The sequence below is a fragment of the Physcomitrium patens genome, chromosome 20 (assembly GCF_059467195.1).
Source record: "Physcomitrium patens ecotype Gransden chromosome 20, ASM5946719v1, whole genome shotgun sequence".
Lineage (NCBI taxonomy): Eukaryota > Viridiplantae > Streptophyta > Bryopsida > Funariales > Funariaceae > Physcomitrium > Physcomitrium patens.
Genome location: NC_143429.1, coordinates 2,828,997 through 2,852,805, shown reverse-complemented (window position 1 = coordinate 2,852,805; position 23,809 = coordinate 2,828,997). Strand labels below are relative to the sequence as shown.

The window sequence follows — 23,809 nt, the reverse complement described above, 5'->3', positions numbered from 1 at the left end:
AATAGCAAAAATATTATAAATAAAATTTAATAATATAAAGAATCTAATAATATTTTAGAAAAAAATATGATTTTTAACTTAATTGTAAAATTATATGGTTCTTTTGTGTAAAGATAAGGAATAAATTTTAAACACAATTAGATATGATTTGATAAAAACAAGAAAAAATGCTTTAAATTGTGAAATCAAGGTTATAATATTTTATGAATTCATTAAATTAAGTTTATATTTTCTCCCTATATATATATATATATATATATATATATATACTTATTTTAAAGAAAGCAATTAAGAAGAAATCATATAAATATTTAATCTATATATATAAAAATTTATAAAATTATATTCAAATTAAAATAAAAATAATAAATAAATTATTTATTTTAGAATAAAAGCTAATAATTCATTAAAAAAACTATGAAATTTTACATGAATATAAGAATAATAATTTATTAATTTCTAATATTGTTATCAAATGCTCTTCTAAACATATAAGTATATTTGCAGCTAAAATATATTTAAATCTTTTTAGTGAATAATTTCTATTTATCATTTTGTTATTTGGCCACTAAAAATCAAATAATGCTATTAAAATTTTAAATAATACCAAATAAATTTCTAGTCAATGTAGTGTTACAAAGGAATTTTAAAGGATATCTTTATTACAGTGTAGTAATATTTAATATATTTCTAAATTATAAAATATTTCAACTCTTTTATTTATAAGTGTAAAAAAGATCCTAATATTATAAGAATATTCTAGTATTTCTTTGGGATTTTATTAATTGTTTCAAAGTTATTGAATCTATGCAGAGTAATATAATATTAAATAGTGTATTCTTTAGGCAGAAATATAATATACAAATATAGAACTAGAAATATCATGTTGCAATTATGTCTTCTATATATTCTATGTGGTATAGATGTGGTGCAATAAATTAATTAATTGTTTACAACTACCCTTGTAAAAGTATGGAAAGAAATTAAAGATGGCTTTACATATTGTTGGAACAGAGATGTTATCCTTGCAATATATTTTGTATTTTATTTAATAAACAAGTAGAGTATTCTAGGGATTTTTTTTATTTTTTTTAAAAAAAAATCCGTATAAAAGCTTGAAAAAATTACAAATCTACATGTTTGTTTACAAGATTCAAGTATCATACACATGGTTTTACATACTTCTTTGTAAATGTGTGATTTCATATCGAAATGTTTGTTGCACTTAATTAACAAAGACTTATAAAAACATATTCTTAAATCAAATACTAGAGATACTGTTAAAGTAAAAGTAGAAAATATTACCTTATATAAGATATTACCTTAGGTAAGTTACTAATGGTCAAAGGTTTAACTCTTGGTATATGGTAAGGGCATCCAATGGATATAGGACGAAGTCATGGACCAAGAGTCAAAGTCAAAAGGATAAAATATTAACAAAGGAATATCCAAAGATTAAGTATGAGTCATTAGTGTGTGTCATAGGATACCCTCGTAGTTCGTGAGATGCCAAAGGATCCTAAGAGCATGTGTGTAAGACGTAAGAGTAATTAGTATTGGACATAAGATAGTCTTGCGACTCGTGAGATGCCAAAAGGATCCTAGGGCCATGTGTGTAAAAGTCAAAGAGTGGACGTTGTCTTTTAGGACATCAACTACCACCTATAAGTAATGGGTGTTGGAAGTGAGAGATATCTTACTCCATACTCTCTTTGTGTGCAACCTTACTGATGCTAAGTGTTGTATCTTCTAAGTACTTATTTTGTTAATAGGTTATGAGCCCACTCACCTTTACTTGTGAGTTTTGAAGTACTTTGAACTCTTTCTTATTGTAAGGAGTAGATCTTATGGTTATTGCTGAAGTTTGAGTTTGTTATCTTCTAATCCTTCTTATATATCTAGTTGTTGATGAAATTTTGCTCTTATTTATTGTTAAGTGCACTCATAGTCTTTGTTGATGTTAGAATCAATATAATGATGTTTTAGAACTCTAGTGTTATATTTCTTTGCTGAAACTTATCATTGATGTTCTAACTTTGTGGTTTCATGTACTTAACTTCTTAAGAGATTGTTCTATTTTCACAAGAAGTATTTTTTGTGAGGTTAGAAGTATTTTGTGAGAAAAGAGGGGTGATTGAAGAGTGGCAAAGCTTATACAAGAGGTTTAGATAGAGTGTAAAACTTGTGAGAAGTCTTATATGTGAAGTTGAGAGTGATACAAGAGTGAAATCACTTGTTTACTTACAAAGAGGGCATTCTGGGTTTCTAATGCAGCAATACCTTCTTGTTGATTTTGAGAGTTCTATATCTTGTTTTCTTGATTTTCTTTCACACATCCCTTCCTTAGATATGGCTTCAAGTGAGGGTGAGAGCTTGAGAGTGATTGAAAAATTTAAGGGTGACAACTTTTACCATTGGAAGAAGAAAATAGAGCTTTTGTTGGCTTCATTGGATCTTTGGGACATTGTCGATGAAAGTAAAGACCCTCCAAGTGACAATGCTGATATCAAAGTGAAGAAGGAGTATAAATGTCGTGAAAGGAAGGCTTTTGGGATGATTGCAACAAACCTTGATGATGCCAACTTTTCACATTTTATAGCTTACAATGGAGTAGTGGAAGCATAAAAGACTCTTTGCAACATCTATGAGAGTAGAAACCTTGCCAACATCCTTTGGACAAGAAGGAAGTACTTGACAGTAAAGATGGAAGAAGGAGATGACCTCATGGCTCATGTTAACAAGATAAAAACACTTGCTAATCAACTAGCAGTTGTTGACAAACCAGTTGATGATAAGGACATTGTGTTGACATTGCTCATGAGCCTTCCCGAATCCTACAACTACCTCATTGTGGCATTGGAGTCCATCAATATGAAGGAGCTTACCATGAACTATGTCACGTCAACACTTGCCCATGAAGTGACCAAGAGGAAAGAAAAGGAGCTTGTCAGTGATGATTCGGCTCTATTTTCAAGACAAGGCAAAGGTAACTATTCTCACCAATGTCATAATTCAAAAAGCAATATGAGAAATTGCTATATTTATGGAAAACCAGGTCATTTTGCTAAAAATTACTACAAGGCCAAGAAAAGAGATAGGGAGAATGCAAATAATGCTAGTGATAGTTTTGGTGGAGATGAGTATGCTTTCATGGCAAAGGAAGGAGCCTCCATGGCTCCCATGTCAAAAAGGATTATAGATTCAGGTGCTACTAAGCACATGACACCATACAAGTGTTCATTTGACACTTATGAAGAAATTCCAGCAACAAAAGTAAGGTTGGGAGACAATGATATGGTACAAGCCATTGGAATTGGCTCCATTGTAGTAGAGATTGTTGTGAAGGACCAAATGAAGAAGATCAAATTGAAAGAAGTCCTACATGTGCCAAAAATGAAGAAGAACCTCCTTTCGGTGAGCAAACTTGTATCACATTGTTGTAAGGTTCAATTTGACATGAATGGATGTTTTGTCAAGACATTGGATCGCCAACATGTTTCCAAAGGCCTTAGAGATGGAAATCTCTACTTCATCAATTGCAAAAAGGTGAATGGAGTTGAAGTAGCGGCATTTGCTGATTTTCCACAAGATCAAGACAAGTTTGAAATTTGGCATCAACAACTTGGTCATTTGAATGTCAAATGCATGAAGGAGCTCCAATCCATGGTAAGTGGCTTGGATCTTGGTCAATTCAGCCACAATGCCATGACACTTGCTTGTGAACGATGTATACAAGGCAAACAACAAAAGGCTTCATTTTCAAGTGGAGTTGCAACACGTGCAACAAAATTGTTGGAGATTGTGCACTCAGATGTTTGTGGACCAATGAAGACACCATCAATTGGAGGAGCAAGGTACTTTGTTACATTCATTGATGATTTCTCAAGAGAAGTGTAGATTTACATCATTAAAGCTAAGAGTGAATGTTTCTCAAAGTTTAAGGAATTTAAGGCTCTTGTAGAGAAACAATGTGAGTGCAAGATCAAAGTATTGAGAACGGAGAATAGAGGTGAATACATGTCAAAGCATTTTGATGACTTCATGAAGATTTAAGGTATTGCAAGACAAACCTCTACTCCTTACACTCCACAACAAAATAGAGTTGCTGAAAGAGCAAATCATACCATTGTGGAGATGGCAAGGAGTATGCTTCATACACAAAACCTTGGGCATGAATATTGGGTGGAAGCTGTGGTAAATGTGGTGCACACAAGAAATAGGTGCCCTACAAGTGCAATTACATCAATGACTCCACAAGAAGCTTGGAGTTGAAAGAAACCTTATGTTTCACACATGAAGATTTTTGGATGCATTGCTTATGCAAAGGTACCAGATTGTATGAGGTCCAAACTTGATGCAAAAGGTACAAAATGTATATTTGTTGGATATTGTGAAAGTACCAAAGCATATAGACTAATGTGTTTAGAAACCAAGAAGATCATCAAAAGTCGTAATGTAGAATTTTTGGAGCACTTAGAAGAGTGTCCAAGTTGGAGTAAAGGTGTGTTTGTGGACACATCTTTAAGTTCAGCAAAGAAAGAAGAAGAAGATGATGATGACGATGAGGATGGAGGAAATAAAAGTCAAGATCAAGTGCCAAAGAAGGTAAATCATAGTGTGCCTTCAATTGCTAGAACCAACAATGAAGACAATGAAGATATTGTAGGTTATGATGATGATGAAGACTATGAACCTTTGAGTGAGAAAAGACAAGCATTGAGGAAGAAGAAGGATGGAATGCAAGAAGAAGGGTCTTCTTCAAATGCAAGGAGATATCCTTTGAGAGAAAGAAAACCACGTGGTGAATGGTGGAAGGACCACATCTTTCTTCAAGTAAATGAAGAACATGTCAATGTTGCACTTCTTGCTGATCCATTGAGCTTATATGATGCAATGAAGTCCACGGATGCGTTGAAGTGGGAGAATGCTATGGAAGAAGAATACAAATCACTCATAGATAATGGAATATGGGAATTGACTTAACTTCCACCAAATCGATCTTCAATTGGTTGTAAGTGGGTGTTTAGAACCAAAAAGGATGCAATGGGCAATATTATGAGATACAAATTTAGATTGGTTGCCAAAGGCTACTTACAAGTTGCTGGTATAGATTTCAATGAGACATTTGCTCCAGTGGTCAAATTCACCACTATTAGAACCATTGTGGGAATTGGGGCAGCAATGGATTTGGAGATGCATCAAATGGATGTGAAGACGGCTTTCTTGAATGGAAGTTTGAAAGAAGACATCTACATGGATCAACTTCAAGGATTTGTTGAAGAAGGAAAACAACACCTTGTATGTAAGTTGAAGGAATCCTTGTATGGGCTAAAGCAATCACCAAGGGCATGGTACCAACGCGTTGATACATTTTTTGTGAGTGAATGATTTGTAAGGAGTGAGGCTGATCATTCCTTATATGTGAGGCAATGAAATGAGTTCATATTGATTGTCATCCTCTATGTTGTTGATTTGATCATCTTAATCAATACATTGAAGACGATGGATTGATTGAAGGCAAAGTTAGAAAAGGAGTATGAAATGAGTGATTTGGGAGAGCTTCACTATTGTTTAAGAGTGGAGTTTGTAAGAGATCGTGCTAAGAAGACCATTACAATGAGCCAAAGTAAGTACATTGATGAAGTATTAAAACGATTCAATATAGAGGAGTGTAAGCCTATTGGAACACCATTGGAGGCAAACTTGAAGTTGATGAAGCTCACGGATGAAGAGTTTGCTGAAATTGAAGGTCAAATACAAGGTATTCCATACAAGGCAATAGTAGGCTCACTTATGTATGCAATGGTTGGCACAAGGGTGGATCTTACATATGCGGTGAGTGTTGTGAATCAACACATGTCAAAGGCTGGACCAATCCATTGGACAACCATCAAAAAGATCATGAGGTACTTAAAAGGCAGTTTGAACTTCAAATTATGCCTTGGAGGTGATAACATTAGTTTGTATGGTTATTGTGATGTGGATTGGACTGGAGATGCAAATGATAGAAGGTCAACAATAGGGTATGTATTCTTTGTTGGAGTGGGAGCAATTTCATGGAATTGCAAGAGACAACCAACAATTATAAGGTCAACAATGGAGGCGGAGTACATGACAGTAAGCCATGGTGCAATGGAGGCAATATAGTTAAGACAACTTTTGGAGGACATTGGAGATGTGCAAATGGAAGCAACTCCAATGAAGTGTGACAATCAAGGATGTCTTGCATTTGCAAAGAATCCAAAGCATCATTTAAGGACCAAGCACATTGACATTCAACATCACTTTTTAAGAGAGAAGATTGAAATAGAAGTGATTGATATGAAGTATTTTGCAACACAAGACATGCTTGTTGATTTGCTGACAAAGGCATTAGTAAAAGATAGACACCACATGTTGACAAAGGCATTAGGCTTAAAAGGCATTTGACCAATAGCAAAGTGGGAGTGTTAAAGTAAAAGTAGAAAATATTACCTTGTATAGGATATTACCTTAGGTAAGTTGCTAGTGGTCAAAGGTTTGACGCTTGGTATATAGTAAGGACATCCAATAGATATAGGATGAAGTCATGGACCAAGAGTCAAAGTCAAAAGGATAAAGTATTAACAAGAGAATATCCAAAGACTAAATATGAGTCATTAGTGTGTGTCATAGGATACCCTTGTAGTTCTTGAGATGCCAAAGGATCCTAAGAGCATGTGTGTAAGACGTAAGAGTAATTAGTATTGGACATAGGATAGTCTTGGCACTCGTGAGTTGCCAAAAGGATCCTAGGGCCATGTGTGTAAAATTCAAAGAATAGACGTTGTCTTTTAGGATATCAACTACCACCTATAAGTAATGGATGTTGGAAGTGAGAGATATCTTACTCCATACTCTCTTTGTGTGCAACCTTGCTGATGCTAAGTGTTGTGTCTTCTAAGTACTTATTTTGTTAATAGATACAACTTGATATACAAGTCATTTATATCATTACTAAATTTTTTAACATAAGAACAACTAAAAACAATGGACTATCAAAACATACAAATGTTTTTATACTATTAAGATCTGATTTGAAATATATGTAAATTAGTATTAAATTAAATGATTTTAATTCATGAAAAAATTATTTTTAAATCATAATACATTATAAAATCACATATAATAAAAATTATTAATATTTAAAAATATTTTATGTATGTGATTTAATAAAAATTAATAGATTTGCTACAATAATATAATAAAATATAAGATATGTGAAATAATACAATATAATCCACTATCTTTATCAAATTTTGAAAAATTGGTAATTTTGAAATAGATTTTTTTATTTTTATTTTAGAAATTTTAGATACAATATTTTATATTTGTAAAAAACAATTTTATTAAATATTAATATAAATATAAAAAAAATGAGTCTAAGATTTTTTAAACTTATTTTGAAGTAGATTTGTCTAAATATGGTAAAGATAACAAAACTTAATTCACATATAAGATCACTTTGATAAGATTATACAATATCTTTCAAACTATTATTTTCTACTAATAAAATTGTACTTCTTATGAAGTGTGGAATTTATTCTTTTACTTTGATATATGTTGAAGTCTTTGTTTATTATTTTTATTTTTACAAGGAAGTTAATATGAAATAAGAAGTAAAAATAAAATTAGTACAAAAAACTAAAAATTCGTGTGTGAAATTCATTAACACATTTTTTTTCTCTATTAGAGATGTTATATATAAAATTAATTAAATGATGAAATTATATTTATAATAATGTTTAATTTTTAGAGTAATTTAATTCGTATCTAATACTAATATTTTGAACTAATCATGGTTTAAAATTTAAAGTATTTCTATATATAAGAAATTTTATAAATCAATTATTTTTTTACTTTTCCAAAACGTACCAAAGTAATGTATTTTGTTAAGTTATAAAACTTAAATGTCTATTTGTTTTTCACATCAATGGAATTTTTGTAAGTGAGAAATGAAAGAATTATGTTTGTTATTTATGTAACAGATAGTCCTCTTAAACTAAAACTACAAGCAACAATCCAAATTTTTATAAGAATTATTAAGATATCCTTGAAAAACTTTATGAGTGTTTATCTACAGTTATTTTCATAAATGAAGGATTTGTCTTCAAAAAGAGGATCAATAATATTTGAAACAATCTTTTATACAATACCAAATAACTGGATTTCTTTTAAGACAGACTGATAAGAATCATAGAAACAGTTTTATTATTCAAAGTTATCTACACATTTGTCAACTGCCTTTGTGAAATAAAAAACTAAAATGAAAAATAGATATTTGTGAATGTATGTAAACTAGTATTGGTTCTAAAAATTAATCTTTAGATAAACATATCTTCTCTCATTATTAATTAAAATTTTCATTGAATTACATCTCATCAAAATCTAAATTCAAATAATATTTTAAAAAGTAATAATAGTAACAAAAAACTGTATATAAATTAACAAGATGAGTGGTTGATGGATTTGAAATTGGATATAGAAACTTTGAAGAGAATAATACAACAAAACTATATCATTTCAAATATATATATATATATATATATATATATATATTGAAAAACTTGTTATATATTTTAAAATTATAATTAACATAATGAATATGATTGTTGTATATATTAGGAGCTTAGAGATATAAGACTATATGTATAAATAGAATAGTGAATACTATCCACAATTCAAGTAGAAAATGTGCATGTAAAATATCAATTAAAGATTCTTGAAATGGATCTTTAAAGTGAGCATATCATCATAAATCAAAAATCTTTTAGGAGTCTATAAGATTTTCATTTGTTCTTAATCATTTTTATCATATATATATATATATATATATATATATACATAAATTTAAATATACTTAATTAAATAATAAAAAAATTAAAAGCCGTCAAATAATACTTAAATATTATTTTTTTTATTGCTTCTAAATTTAATTTTAATTTTCTATCAAAAAAATATTAATTTTTTTTAAAAAAAATTATATAAAAATATCTTGTAGAAAGACTCTTTAGAAGCTTTTTAAATATAAATTTGACTTCATAGGTATTAGTAGTTGATTGATAGGTTAAAAACTTAACTAATTAGTCATATATCATGCATGTTGGCAGCTTGTGGTACAAGATGGCTATGTATTACAAATATAGGATTTTTGTTTTACAAGTTAAACATGTATCTTGCAAGTTGAACATGTGTTGGAGGTCATATAGAAAGTTAATACATAGCTCCTAATTAGATAATATATATATAGTAACAAGAATAAAGCCTTTTTCACTTTTGTCAATATCTTTCTTATTATTAGTCTTATTTCAAGATTTTCTAGTTTTCTTATTTTTACAATGTTTATTCTACTTTTAATATTATATTAGTTTTGAATAATATCTACTCATTTTATAGTGACACAAAAATATATTAAAGTTTTTTTATTTATGATTCTTATCTTTTATAGTTTGATTAAAGTATTATTATTATTATTATTACTATAATAAACAAAAGTGAGCAAAATATCCCACTTATTTTGTTATATTTTAAAGGTTGCATGTTTTTTATCTTTAAACGTATATTTTTTATTTTTAATATTGATTTTTATTTTAAAAATAGGTTATTTTTCTTTGTAGAAATTTTTATTTGATATTAGAGATTACAAATTCTCTTCTTTTATTTTGACTTATATATTTGTTAAAATTTTAATTTATAGAGATCAAATAAAAAGAAAAAAATTAAAATCAGTTTTATTTCTACACCAATCTTATATCATGTCAATTTCTCATAGGTTTTTTTTATGGAAATAAACTCATAGTCTTTGCTTTAAGTATAAATTATCACAAATGAAAGCAAATAATAGTCTTTATCTAGTAATTTTTTATTTGAGAAATATTTTGGTAGATGACATTAACTACATAATCTATAGCAAAGAACTTCTTGTAATTATAGATTCATTTCGAGAATGGTGCCACTATCTAAAAGATTATTTCAAGCTAGTTACTAAATATATAGATTATAAGAACTTCAAGTATCTTATGTTAATATATATTCTAAATTTTTGTCAAGCTATTAAAATATATTTTTATCAATATTTGAATTTAAGATCATATATTGGCTAAAAAAAAATTAGATTTATAAGATTCTATTTTTAGATATTTTTATCTTAATTTAAAAGGAGGTACAACTATTAATTAATAACAAATAATTTTTTTGAAGATAAAATAATTTTATTTTTAAGCAATAAAATCAACATTAGTTATTGATTTAATTTTTTTAAGGAAATTAAGTCAACTATATTTTTAGATCCTCTTATTCGTGATATTAAGAATAATATGTCCAAATCTTATGATAATTCAAGTTTAAATTTTAAAATAATTTATTCTATTTTTAAAAATACTTATATGTTTCAAAAGATAAAACTAAAACTTGTACTCTTTGAGCTTATCATGATTTCCTATTTATAGGATATTTTAGATATAATAAGATTTTAGATCTAATATCTAAAAATATTTAATATTTTTAAATATAAAGAGTAATTTAAGATCAAAAACTCTTGACTATCAACCTTATGGACTTCTTTAGCCATCATTTATACCAAAACAACCATGGTTAAGTGTTTCTATGGATTTTATTAAAGATATTTCAATGTCAAGTTTTTATGACTTTATATTTGTGATAGTGGATTGTTTCACCAAGATGGCACATTTTGAGTAATGTATAAAATCTATCATAGGTGAAGAAATAACCAATTTTTTTTCTTAACAATATTTATTGCTATTATAGATTACCAAGATATATTATATTACATAGATAAATCCATTTTCTATTAAAATTTTAGAAAAATATTAAAGGTCAATATATAACTATCTTTGGCTCTTCTTTTTAAATTGATAGACAAATAGAATAAGTGAATTAAGTTTTAGAGCAATATTTGAGATAATTTATCAACTACCATTAAGATGATTGGACAATTCTTTTGCAATTGGTAGAGTTTGCTTATAATAACATGATACATTCTTCTATTTAATAAATATATATATATATATATATATATATATATATATATATTCATTAAGGTTATCATCCACAACTTGATACTTTTAACTCCTTAAAAGCTGAAAATCCTATAGTGGAAGATTTGGCAAATTTTTTATTACAATTACATGCAATAATGAAAGAACAATAAAAAGAAGCTTAAAAACAATAAAAAAAAAAAAAAAAAAAAAAAAAAAATCTATACATATGTCTATCACAAGGAATAAACTCAATTTCATATTTTCAACATAGAATGGTTACTTTGTCATAATATCAAGACTATTTGCCATTGTGAAAAGTTGGATCATTTTTTATTTTTCAACAAATTAATTTAGTTGCATATTGGATACACTTATTAGAGTTTATCAAGATCCATGTCGTATTCCATGTGTCTTCTTCTTGAAATATCTATGTTTTAATAAATATCTACTCATTTTTTTTAGTGACACAAAAGTGTAGTGAGGTTTTTATTGTTTGTGATTCATGTCCTTGATACATAAAGCCTATTAACGTGCATTGCATAGAATACAATTTTGAGGTTAAGGTTGTATTATTATCATACACCAAGAGAGACTAATCCAATGAATAGATTTTGTAGAACATTGCAAAGTAATACAAATGCATATAGCTAGTAAAGCTTGCTAATAAGACTCTTCTGATTGAGACTCTGTGTGGGAAGTCAAAACATTCATTTCTTTGCATCCATGCCCCCCTCCTTTACTTCCTTTCAATCATACAAGACATTACCTTGAACTATCAGAGCTTCATTACGAAATAAATAACTGAAATTAAAATAAATAAAGTAGAAAAGGGCCAATAAAAGCAAAATGAAGTCTGAAAATAAGAGAATGAGAGAGAGAGAGATGAAGAACCATGCCCAGGTTTCAACCCACACGAGACCAACCATAATCAGCATTTGCTGAATGAAGTTTGCAAAAGATGAGGATATGGATGAAATGATTCATTCATCACATAAGATGGATGATGTGTTTGCCGTCCATCTCTTGCACAACCGAACCAGGTTTGTAATTTTCTAGGGAGGGGGACTGTTAAGCTTCAGAGCAGGTCAATCACACAGTTTGACCCACAATGGAGTTAAATTCTAAAGCCTCACACTAACTGCCCCCCTCCATACCCTGTGATTCTGATTTGGCAGTAGTAGTAAGTAAGGAGTAGGGGAGGGGGGGCTGTCCTTGCCCCTTTTCTTTTCTAACTCTGTGGCACTACTAATCAGGCTCATGCCTTGTGTCTGTTTCTATTCACCTCCCCCACCCCCAAATTGTACATCACAAATTAAACTACTCATGACTAAATAAGCAAGCAGTGGCTTTGATTCTGCTCCAGCTTCCTCCTCCCCATTAACCCCCTTCAGCTCCAGACACCCCCATGACCTGCAATTACTTGACCTTGATTGTCTTCCCCCCTGACTAACAATGATCCTAATCTTGCTCCAGGCAGGCTCCCTGTGAGCTCATTACAACTTAGCCTCTGTGCACTGAAGCTCGATGAAAGGGCTGGATTATGACACCTGATTTTTACCTACACACACACACACACACACAGCTCTCTTTGCCTGTGTGTGTGTGTGTGTATATGAAAGGATTTTAAGCAATACGCTTAAATTAGGGTTCTGGATAGTGAGTCCCAATTCTTCGCCTAGGTTCTGATGTACAACCCGATCCGGCCCGGTCTGATCAGACTGTGGCATCCAGAAAATTCAAAAAATGGCTCCCAAAATCATAACAGTAATGGTAAACAGTGGGAGTGAATTAACGAGAGCCTTTATTAAGAAACCCGCGTAGGTCAAAGTACCCAAGTTTGACTCCACAAACTCACGCCCATTAGCCTAACTACGTATCATAACTAACTACCTCTTCCCTCAGTCGTCAAAACCAGTCCAATGGACGAACGAAACTCAGAGCGCCTGTCTGTCCCAGGGTAAGGATGAAAGTCGTTCATGAATGGGCGAGCGTTGCCTCGAAGGGAGGTATCTAGGGCTGAGTCAGCAGAAGAGTGGACTTCGATATTTGGGCTGCAGTGGAGGGAAATAGCATGTGGGCCTAATTGCAAAGTAGCAAGGTACCCAACTCTGACATTCAACCAATGTACTTGGACCTCCTCTTCCTCATAAGTTTAAATCACCTCTTTTTTGGAGGGAAAATAATTTGTGTTTTTATGTCGTGCATTCCTAAAAGACCTTTTTATTTTTTGTTTTTTCAAAAAAGTAAAAGTATGTGCATGTCCATTAAATTTACTCATGGTCTAGCTTCCATATTTATTAAGTTCCAAGTACAATAGCACAAGCATTACAAGTTTCTGGATAGTTTTCTTCTTTTTTTATTTTTTTCTTTTTTTGTTAAGTTCTAGGCCATTAACGGAGGACATTTCAAGTTCATTGGAAAATGGACTTAGAAGCATTGCTTGAGAAAGGTATTTATAATAGTGTATGAAAGTCAACAAATTTGTCACTATATGTTTGTTGTATACCCATCATTTAGCAACAATAATAAGTGGTGTGGTATTTATTATTAGTATCATTTTGTTTTCTTTTCTTTTCAAATAAACAAAAAAAAATTAAGTCCAAGAACTTGGGTTTCATTGTATTCAATCTAGTGTCCTCTCCTGTAAAATAGAGTACAAAGACATTGTGTGCATGTATTTATGTGTTTTTGTATACACACACATCATTCACAGTTCAAAACTGAGGCCACTCATGAAATAGGTTCTAACCCAATTATGTTGCACCGATGAATAATCGTTTTTAGAAAAATAAAATGAGAAATTAGTAAACGTCATTTGTTATTTAATGAAACCCATGAAATTCTTAATAACCTAACGTGCTATATACATATATATTGGATTATGTCACATCTGAACTTCTTTGACATTATATCATGCAAAATATTTTTTGAACTCAGAATTTATTGGTATTTTTTGGTCATACAGAATGTTTTTACTATGTGCATACTTTATGCTCAACACAAATCACAAAATCATAACATGGATTCAATTATCATTTTATTCAAAAATTAAAATAGAATAAAATTCCAATAGTATTGAGAACCTCAATTTGGTTGATTAAGATTTCAGATTACATCCCCTTACCCATGTATATTTGTGCTTATTACAAATTCTGATTGTCATCCAACATTCTAAAGTTAAACAAATGAAAAGTCATGCAATATGAAAACAAATAATATAATATAAATTTAGTCCGTATTTAATAGACATGTATATCAACTTAAATTATTTCAATTTCCGCAAGATAATACTCAACTGTGTCACAAAAATCATATAGTATCATAATGTCAGATAACACACACCTATATTTAAACATTGTATATTAATGTTTGAATTTATTTTTTATTTTTTAAAAAAAAACACTGTTTTATTGGTTATTTGAAGGACTTAATTTACTTCCACAACAATATTTCTCACTTCAAAACAACATCGCAATACTTTGCAAAAAAATAATCATTTTAATTGCTATTTTATAATTTTACACTAAAATAGTTAAACAATTTACATTACAAAATGTGTATATTTTTCTGGCCGTTGATTTCGGAAGCAACGAGGGAGAGCGGCTGACGTGGTTTTTGGCAGCAGGGTGCCACTGCCTAGGTGGCACCCACTGAGCACAGCTGGCAAAGTCTGGATGCTGAGGTGGACCGACAGCTGGACAACAGAGAGGCTCAGGATTCCGTTCACAATGAAGAGTCTGGTTCGGATGTCCTCATACTCTTGGGAGCTTCTGGGTGCCCTGGTTCTCATCAATGGGAACTTCTCCTGGCTCCAGTCATGGGAACCTGTGCAATGTAATGGAATCTTGTAGAATCTCATCGAAAGATGCTTCTAAATATATATTACCTGGCATTCAATTCCCTGCAACTGTCAAGCCCAATGGGAATACAAGGGAAGTCTCTTTGACCCACTCCGGAGAGCCCATAGTTGCATCCATCATTCATCCATCCATCCCAGTTTTTGAAATGTGCATACATCAGACAAATTCCAAATTCTCTAATTTCGAAAACTTTAAGTATATACATTGAATAACACTTTTATTAGTTTGCCCATTGTGGAAAAGGACATCGGGAATACATTCCAAGCGTTATGGATCACCAGCTCATCCAAACAGGTTCTGGACGGATGAATGAATGAAGCGTACACACAGTGAAGGCGGATGGATGAATTTTATTCCCTTTGCAAATCACATCAACATTCTTTATCTTGCGTTAATCCCTTTTTAATTTTTAATTTGTTGGGTTTAATTTTCCTTCAACTTTTATTCCCTTTTGCCATGAGACCCATGTGAGCAAGTTATTCATGTCAAGCCCCCTGGAAGCTAGCAAGCCTCCAAAGCCATTGCAGGGATAAGAAGCTCTCTGACAACCTTAGAAGTCTGCACCTTCAAAACCCTTGGAAGAACCCCGAGCACACCCAACTTTGTAGACTCATACAAGCTATAAATTCCAATACATTTATGTTGCTTGCTAACCCTAAACAGTTCCACAAAAAGAACACTGTTGGGTGCCATTCCAGTGGACAGTTTCACCACAGAATAAGGCAACCAGGGTGCTGCCATCCACAGCATTCCACAAGACTTGCCTTAGAACCCTTTCTGTATGTTGGTAAAAAAGCAAGCCCTACTAGTGTTTTGGTTTTATCCTTAAACCTTCATAAATGCTCTTAGTTTGAAGATTTTTTGTGCAACACCACACCATATTTAATTATAAATTATGATAATTTGTCTTACAGGAGGTATGGATAAGAGAATGTATCAAAGGCAGAACTACATTCCATTCAATCTATTATTTTTCAGTGCTCATGATGTCAAACGAAGGGAAGAAGGGTCTTCCATTTGTTGATGATTGAGCATTGTCTGAGTCAATGCTGGAGTGTGCCCATCTGGACTATTTGTTCATCAAATACTCATGTTCATTATTACTTCTATTTAACAGAAAAAATATATAAATAGCAGTAGGCTCATTGATGTAATAGGTCCTGAAGTCAACACCAACTTGGTCACAGGTATCTAGTCCATGCACAATTTTGAGGTTTTCTTATTATTTAATTTCTAATATAGAGTTGACCATGTCATTTTTTCTATCTTCCACAAAAAGCAAACAGAATGTCAAGGAGATTGTTAAAGTTGTCTCAAGTTTTGGGCCCTCGTTGCATAATAGAATACAAAAGAGCGTATTGTAGTGGTAGTAATAGTGGTCATAGTGGAGAATTCTCTAAATGCACTTAAATGATTCATATTGAGCATACCCAGCTGCTTTATCAATATATATTCAAACGTATGGTGGGAAAAATGAATGATATTAGCTACACTCCTCCCTCCCCCCACATTCTGTAACTGGTGCATTTTTCTTATTAAGTTGGTTTCACACCAAATAATTCATACATGGTCCCTAGATACTAAATAAACAGCTTTTGTTAAGTCTTTTCAATTTTTGTTCAAAATTCCATTTGGCATTTGACATCTTTTGTGTAATTGTATTTGAGTACTTTGAAATCCTTATTGAATATGGCAAACATAGATAAAATAGAACCCTCCACCAAATACTTAATACTCACACAATAACAAAAATAAGAGAATAAACTCTACTAAGAAAGTTAAATTTTAGTATTTTGGTAAACTTTAATTTATTTTAAGATAAAAAGGAATTTGTTTTGTACTAAAATTGGTCACAAGGTTTGTTTGAGCATTCATGCCCCACCTTATGGTTAGATTATTCATCCATTCTCTAGCTTGTAACAAACTATGGCTGCTTTGCAGATTTTAGTTTGTCTTCCTTACATTCAACTTACATACTTCTCATTGAAGGAATTTACTCTCTTATTATGTTATTGGCAGAAAGAACACAACTTCAAAAGGATTGGATTGTGGAACTTTTTCTTGTTACTATTTAAAATACATAACCATAAATGAAATTGAGGATTTCTTGTATGGGAGAAAACTTGATTGTAATTTATGGAAAATAATATGTACCTGAATATATAAAATCTAAATGGCTTCCTATTTGTAATGATGTGTGTTGTATTGTCAATAGACATATACAACTAGTAATATAAGTTTTTTAAAAATGATACTAAACTATGAAGTAAAAGCAAATAAAAGATCCTTGGATATCATTAAAATTAAAATTTATGTGTATGAAAGTTACAACCAATTGGATTTTCTAAAATAAGTAATTTCAAAAGTAGAATAAAATCCAAGAATAAACTCAGTTTTAAATCAGTATTGAAAACTAAAGAAATATGTTCATATATATATATATATATATATATATATATACCAATTTCATTTTTAAAATATTTGACATGTCTTTTACAATTCTAAAACCAACAACTATGATTATTCTCCAATTCTTAATGCTTTAGTTAAAAGGTAATTATGCTTAGAAATGCAAACCAATCATATTACAATATCACTAATTTATTTATTTCAAAAAAGTTTTAAATAATTAGAAATTCAAAATTGGTGGTGATTGAGACACATAAACCTTATACTCAAGTAACTTATAGTATTTTCATATAATGTATAATGTTTAAGGTGTCTTCAAGTATAAACTCAACTTTTATAGAATAAATTATTAATATTAGGATTGCTATGAAAGTCATCTGATAAGGGTTGCTTACACTCCTGAATACCTCATTCAAGCTATGTACTGCATAAAGTGGCAAGAACAAATTGCCTTTGCTCTTGATGGTTGCCAAAAATAGGCAACTACTCATGGACAATTGTTTTTTTATTGATTTCTCCAAGGTCAATGTGGATTCAAAGCTCAGTGGCTGTGTCAGATCAGAAACATGGACTTGTTGAATACATGGGATGTAGCAACTCATTGCACTTAAAAAAAGAAACTCATATGCTAAATATACCTCATATTTAGCATATATGTGCTTATACCAGTTTTCTTGGTGTTCTATACATCTGCTCATTTCTCAGAAGCTTTCTCTTTGACTGCTCAACTTTTGTTGAAGTATGTTGGCTTATTTTCAAAAAGTATGACAAAAAACGTTTTATGTGAATGCTTCCTGTTTCAGGTAGTCTGACATCATGCAAACAGAGAACAGGATTATCTTTACAACACACCAAGCAGTGCTCACCTAATGTGTTGTGTGCCACTACCATTTTCTTTTTTGGTTTTGTTAAAGACAGTGGAAGTGTATACATATGCCTTGAATAATTAGTGTCAGGAAGTGTCAAGTGAAGTGAAACCCCAAGCGAAAACCTCTTCTGTGGTTTCACAATATTTCGAAATGGTTGCTACTTTCTCAAGAGGCAAGATTTATTGCCAGATAGTGCGAAGCTGATATTGCATGGCTGACTACCGCTTCTGAAACTTTTGGGTGCATGGGAGGATGAGCCTTGTGGTGTAGTGGCAAGTTTCTACGTATCCGGACACTTCAGAACGTGCATCCAAGAACTCATCTGTTGGATCGACACTCATCCCAACCAGAGTTACTCATTACAGAACAACACCAGGCTTATTCAACTGACACTCATTCCATGCATCAAAGAGATGGCCGTCGTCCTTCGTCTAAGATCTACAAGGTACCTCACACAACTCAAAACACTGCGATTCCATCAAAGCCTCACACCCTTGAAATGTCAATCAAATGGCACACTAGCCATAGTGGTACTCAAAACTGACCGCTTCATATCCAAGGCAGTGATTAACTCAAAATGCTTGTACTTCCAGTGACAAAAAGAACACAGAGTGCTTGTACTTAGTATTGATCATCCCATTTACTTACAAAGCTATGATAGCAGCAATCTGAACAACTTCGTAAAATATCATCCGACCCACTGCTACCAGTAGATATCCGCAGTGCCAGCTTTAAGTCTACTAAGATGACAAACACTTGTAGATATCCACTAAAAGTTGCTGGAACCGCAATTTCGAACAGCCAGGGTCCCCTTGCTGCAGTATGACACGGGCCTGCGACCACATAACGAAAAGTCGCCGATGTTTTATAAGGTCGATGGTGTGCACTGCATACTCAGCTGAGAGCCAAGTATTTTAATCATCTACGCTGCAACTGACGTTTTCAAACAACGGGTTTCTTGACACCCAATTTCAACGCGCTCTTTGGTTCTTCGATTAGAAGACGAATCCAAACTCCCTCATTTGAGTTTTTTCACTCTGGTAGCAATGCATAGGCTCATTCCGCCTTGCCCCATCGCTATTATTATAATCCTCATGATCAACTCCAGTACTTCTTGATTTTTTTGGTTTACTGAAAAAGTTTCGTATGCCTGCACAAAAGGTCCAGCCATTTCGGTTAGACTGCGGTAGACAGGCTTCTAATAGCGACGGTCTACATTATTTGAGTGCACCAACCAAAAATAGTTCTATGTTGTACCCAAAATAAGTAAATAAAAGCGAAAAGAAGAATGCCAGCTCAACCTGTGACTAAGGCAGATAATTACCTTGATTTCGAAATCACTACGATTTGTGGAAGTTGTGCAGTCATCTACACGGCAATGCACAACGTGCCGAACTGCACCAGCTCCAACTTCTCAAAGGGAAGGCACCATGTAACTCTGTCAGAAACTCAGCCAGTCTGCGCGGGGAAGACAGACCAATCAAACCTCCTTGGAAAGTAGCTAAGAGCAGATAGTGAGCTGACAAGCCCAATAGCTGAAGGAGGACAGAGTTGTTAACATTTTGTTAAGCAGGAAACTAGTAATTGAATCATATAGCAAGACTTCTTCGAAGTGAAAGCAGCCACGCGACTCCACCAGAAGCTCCCAGCCTATCTCCGAAACGTTGATATACCAAGAAATCCCCCGGAACAAGATGCTCAACAAAAGTACTTAGGCGAGACGCTCAATTTCTGATAGAAGTTGGAGATTTCAAATTTGAGTGCGCATACAACTTGTATTCGACCTATTGAGCGGGGCTTCTTCGGCGCTGGAGGGCACAGGTCAACGTCTACGACTGGAATTCTATGCTTCTTGGATTTTGGCGTCACGCACGCCGAAACTCGTGAGCAAGCTTCGTCATCCCCAGTGACCAATGTTAAAGTCTTGTCCAGGGACGAGCCCTTTTGCGTGGTACAAGAACTTCCAGACGAGCTGCCACTACTGGCGCGCACTGCCTCGTGCGACGGCTGTGAAACCCAGCTGTCCAGAGTGAGACGCCTCTTTCCGGACACAACCTGTTTTGGCTCCTGGGACTGCTTCTGAACCATGGTGCTGCACACTGCTGCGGCGGGTGCCATTGCTAACGCACGCAGCTAACCTAGTTCACAAACTAAATTCTGACCCAAAAATGACAATGCAGCACCAGAAGCCCCACTTGTGTTTCTTGTATCCAACCCAACCAAAAACTCCAACAACTCAGCTGCTAACTTCAAACCTAACACAAAAACCCAAATCTCCAAAACCACCCAAAAAAACTATCTCCAAAACGTCTCAAGTAACAAACGCAGAAAAACCTCCCGCTGGCGTCGAAAGCTACCTCGTCCCACGAGTGCAACGCGAGCCACAATCCAAAAATCGTGACACGATCACACACTCAGCATGACACAGTTCGAGAGAAATGCTGAAATACTAGGACAAACTGCGCAGGAGTGTTGTTTCCTTGACAGAAGAGCTCAAGGAAACGAAACTTTCAACGTCGTTGCAGAGGGGACTGTGAGAAGGAGTTGCGACGAAGGTGAGGAGAGCAGAACGAGCACGGGAGCAGGCGAGGTGAAGTGGGGAATGAAAGCAGCTTGGCCTTGAGCAACGAAGTCCCCGATTTCGCACATGATATTATATGCTCTCTCTTGCCCCCACGCCACAACAAACCAGTTTGAGCGAGTGAGCGAGATCGAGAACGAAGGAACGCGACGCAGCGGCCCTGTCCGCCGGGCCAGGGCCATGCGCGACGGGACGGTGCCCGCGCTGGAAAATTTTAATTCGGAGGGGCTGCCCTAGGGCCAGGTTGCGGGCAGATCCAGCACACGGGGGAGGAAAATAACACCGCCGCCGGGGGGAGCGTGGTCTTCATGGGAGGTGCCCACCCTGGCTGATCATTTGGGCCCCCAACTCTCATTTACAACAACGCTTCTTCACAGCCTGCCTGCCCTGCCTACAAGTTGGCCCCGTTTTCACTTTCACTTTTTATATATTTTTTATAATACTTCCTTTTATTCTACCTACCCACAGTTGGGTAGATGTTGGATTTTTTTGTAATGTACAAATATTACTAAATGTATGTATACTAAGGAGGAGCTGGATGTCACGTTTTATTGAAACACTAAGCAAAATTTTCGAGTTCCATCTAGTTATGCTTTTTTTTCTCTATTACACATTGATCCTAATATTTTAAGATTATGTTTTAATTTTCAATGACTAAAATCATAAGTATTGGCTCCAGCAAGTGGCTCTGCAAGTTGCTCCAACAATATTCAATTGAATCTTTGTTTTGTGGAGCCTGTATTCAAACTGAAATGCATTCTAAATAGAATTGTGCAAACTCCACTTGTGGTACCATGAGCTTTTGATAAGCAACTTGAATGGAACTTCTTGATGATGAAACAGGTTTTATCTTGTAAATCCATTGTCAATGCTCCAATGCTTACAAGTTCTTTACAAGTAAAAGTTTACATTTCTGTGTGTGTGTATAAATATAAATACACATGCTAAATTTAACACGTTCATGCAAAATATAAATTGTAGCAATGTGATGATAATGTAGTTGCAATAATAATTATTATTATTATTATGAATGTTTCATATAAAAAATTGTGTTGAATAAAGTAGTTATACATTTTCCCCAACACTAACAAGTGCTTTCTTTATATTATATTTATATAAATATGATCATGTAAGATGGTAAAATTTGTGTTGAAGTTTGTTATGCCATTACAAAAAATAATCATACATATGTATATATAGAAAACATCAAAAATATTTTGGAATAAAATCTGCATTACTATGCCTTGTCTAATATTGAGACATTTTGCTACCTAGCAATGTAGTTGTGCTCATACCAATACATCTAACATTGATGTCACATGTAAATCTTAATATTTTTGCACTCAAAGTTCAACATTGAATTAGTTGAAGGTGAAAAAAAATCGTGCACAATGTTGAAGTGTAGATAAACAAGATGACAATAGACTTAATTTTGATGTAGGAGAGAAATTATATATATATATATATATATATATATACACACGTATGTATGTATGTGTTTGTGTGTGTGACTTTAAAAATGTAAATTTTACTTTATCAATGGCTTCTTAAAATGGACAAAGTTGCAAAATAAAAAGAGTTTTATCATGTTTGAAAACTTTATGAAAACGTTTTCAAAGAAATATATATATTCCATCTGAATCACGATGAGAGTCATCAAAATAAATTCACTCCAGCATGCTTTAACAGCCAATTCGCTATTGTATGTTCTAAAACTATACTTTTTTTTTTTTAATGTATTTGATGTAATGTACAATAACTCTGCAAACCTTGGTGTACATTTTACTCTTTAGATTTTCTTTTGGAAGGCTATGAGAAGTTGGAAAAAAAAACTGTGGCCTTCCTCTCTGTCTAGCACCATAGAGAATCCTCAGAGGAAACATGGCATCAAAAACATCTGATTTTATTTATTTATTTGATAATTTGTTGTATATATATCTTGAAGGATAATGCTATCATGATTTGAGGGGGTTAAACGGGAAGACAATGTGGATATGATAAAAAAAATTCAAGCTTAGATTTAATGACAGCCTTTCAAGACAACTTAATGGAAACGCACTGATCTGCGCTACTACTTCAATGACAGCTCCCCCTCCCCACCTTCCTTGATTATAGCTTTGCCCCCACTTTCCCTTTAAGTGATTGCTAATCCCACGTAGGATGAGACCCCATACAACATATATTGTCTAGGTGGCATTAACACCCCCGGTGGGGTTCCCTTCACAATAGGAAGGAAGGGAACTCTATTGCTAATAAAAGGACCCACCCAGAGGTTTTAGGCAGCTACACTATTCATTCACCCCCTTTCGTAGGAGAGAGAGCCCTAGAATAGGGTTGACAAACTTTGTAGTTAAGAAGTGGGGATGCCTCTACATTTGGGGACGAATTGAAGGAGAGCAGTTATAGGACCCTCATTTAATGGCCTCCTCGAAGTGGATTCCACTCTCTCTTTTCCCCTTTTTTCAGCTTATGATTGGATTGCAATTTAGTAGTTAGCTCGTTAGCGGTGGTCTAATCAAAGCTTTGGTTATATGGGTGCCCATTTCCACTTAAGATTTAGCTGGTGCTGGTCCTAGTTTTAGGGTTAGACTCTTCAATAATATGGGGTGTGTGAGCTACACCTAATTGAGCCCCCTGGTTGTCCAATTGGAGCCTCTCCAGATGATAGACCCTGAGGTTGAGGGGATGTCTCTTTGGAAGTAGAAGTGCCTTGTATTGTGGGTCTAGTGTTGGGGTGCTTTCACTTCATCTACCTCTTTCCCCCTTTGTTCTCTTCAAGGTGTCATCCTCTTATCCATGTGCATTTATTTACTTCATAGGGGTCTTTTAAAGTAGGTGCCTGGATAGTTCAATTTTTGAACCAGTGGTTCCCTTGGCCAGGAGTGTTGATGACCATATGGAACTTGTCACTTATGATGGCTATTTTCAGGTAACTTATCATATTTATTTCAAGTCTTACGTTTGGCAAATTTTCACTTTTGCTACTAGTAAAAATCCATGTAAAGAGCTTTGAAAAAGACACGGAGAAATGTTTTTTTTTAATACAAATTTTTTAGTTGGGAAGACAGATGT

The 23,809-nt window shown here is 33.2% G+C and overlaps 1 protein-coding gene across 1 annotated transcript; it reads right to left on the bottom strand.

Moving 5' to 3' along the window:
* Positions 1-18,749: 18,749 nt before the first annotated feature.
* On the bottom strand, positions 18,750-20,562 carry LOC112272918 (uncharacterized). The gene is made up of 2 exons (XM_090245070.1): positions 19,481-20,562; positions 18,750-19,306 (listed from the first exon to the last, which is right to left on the bottom strand). The coding sequence occupies exon 1, from the start codon at positions 20,272-20,274 to the stop codon at positions 19,855-19,857; it is 420 nt and encodes a 139-aa protein (XP_090101196.1). The 5' UTR covers positions 20,275-20,562; the 3' UTR covers positions 18,750-19,306; positions 19,481-19,854.
* Between the last annotated feature and the right edge of the window lie 3,247 nt (positions 20,563-23,809).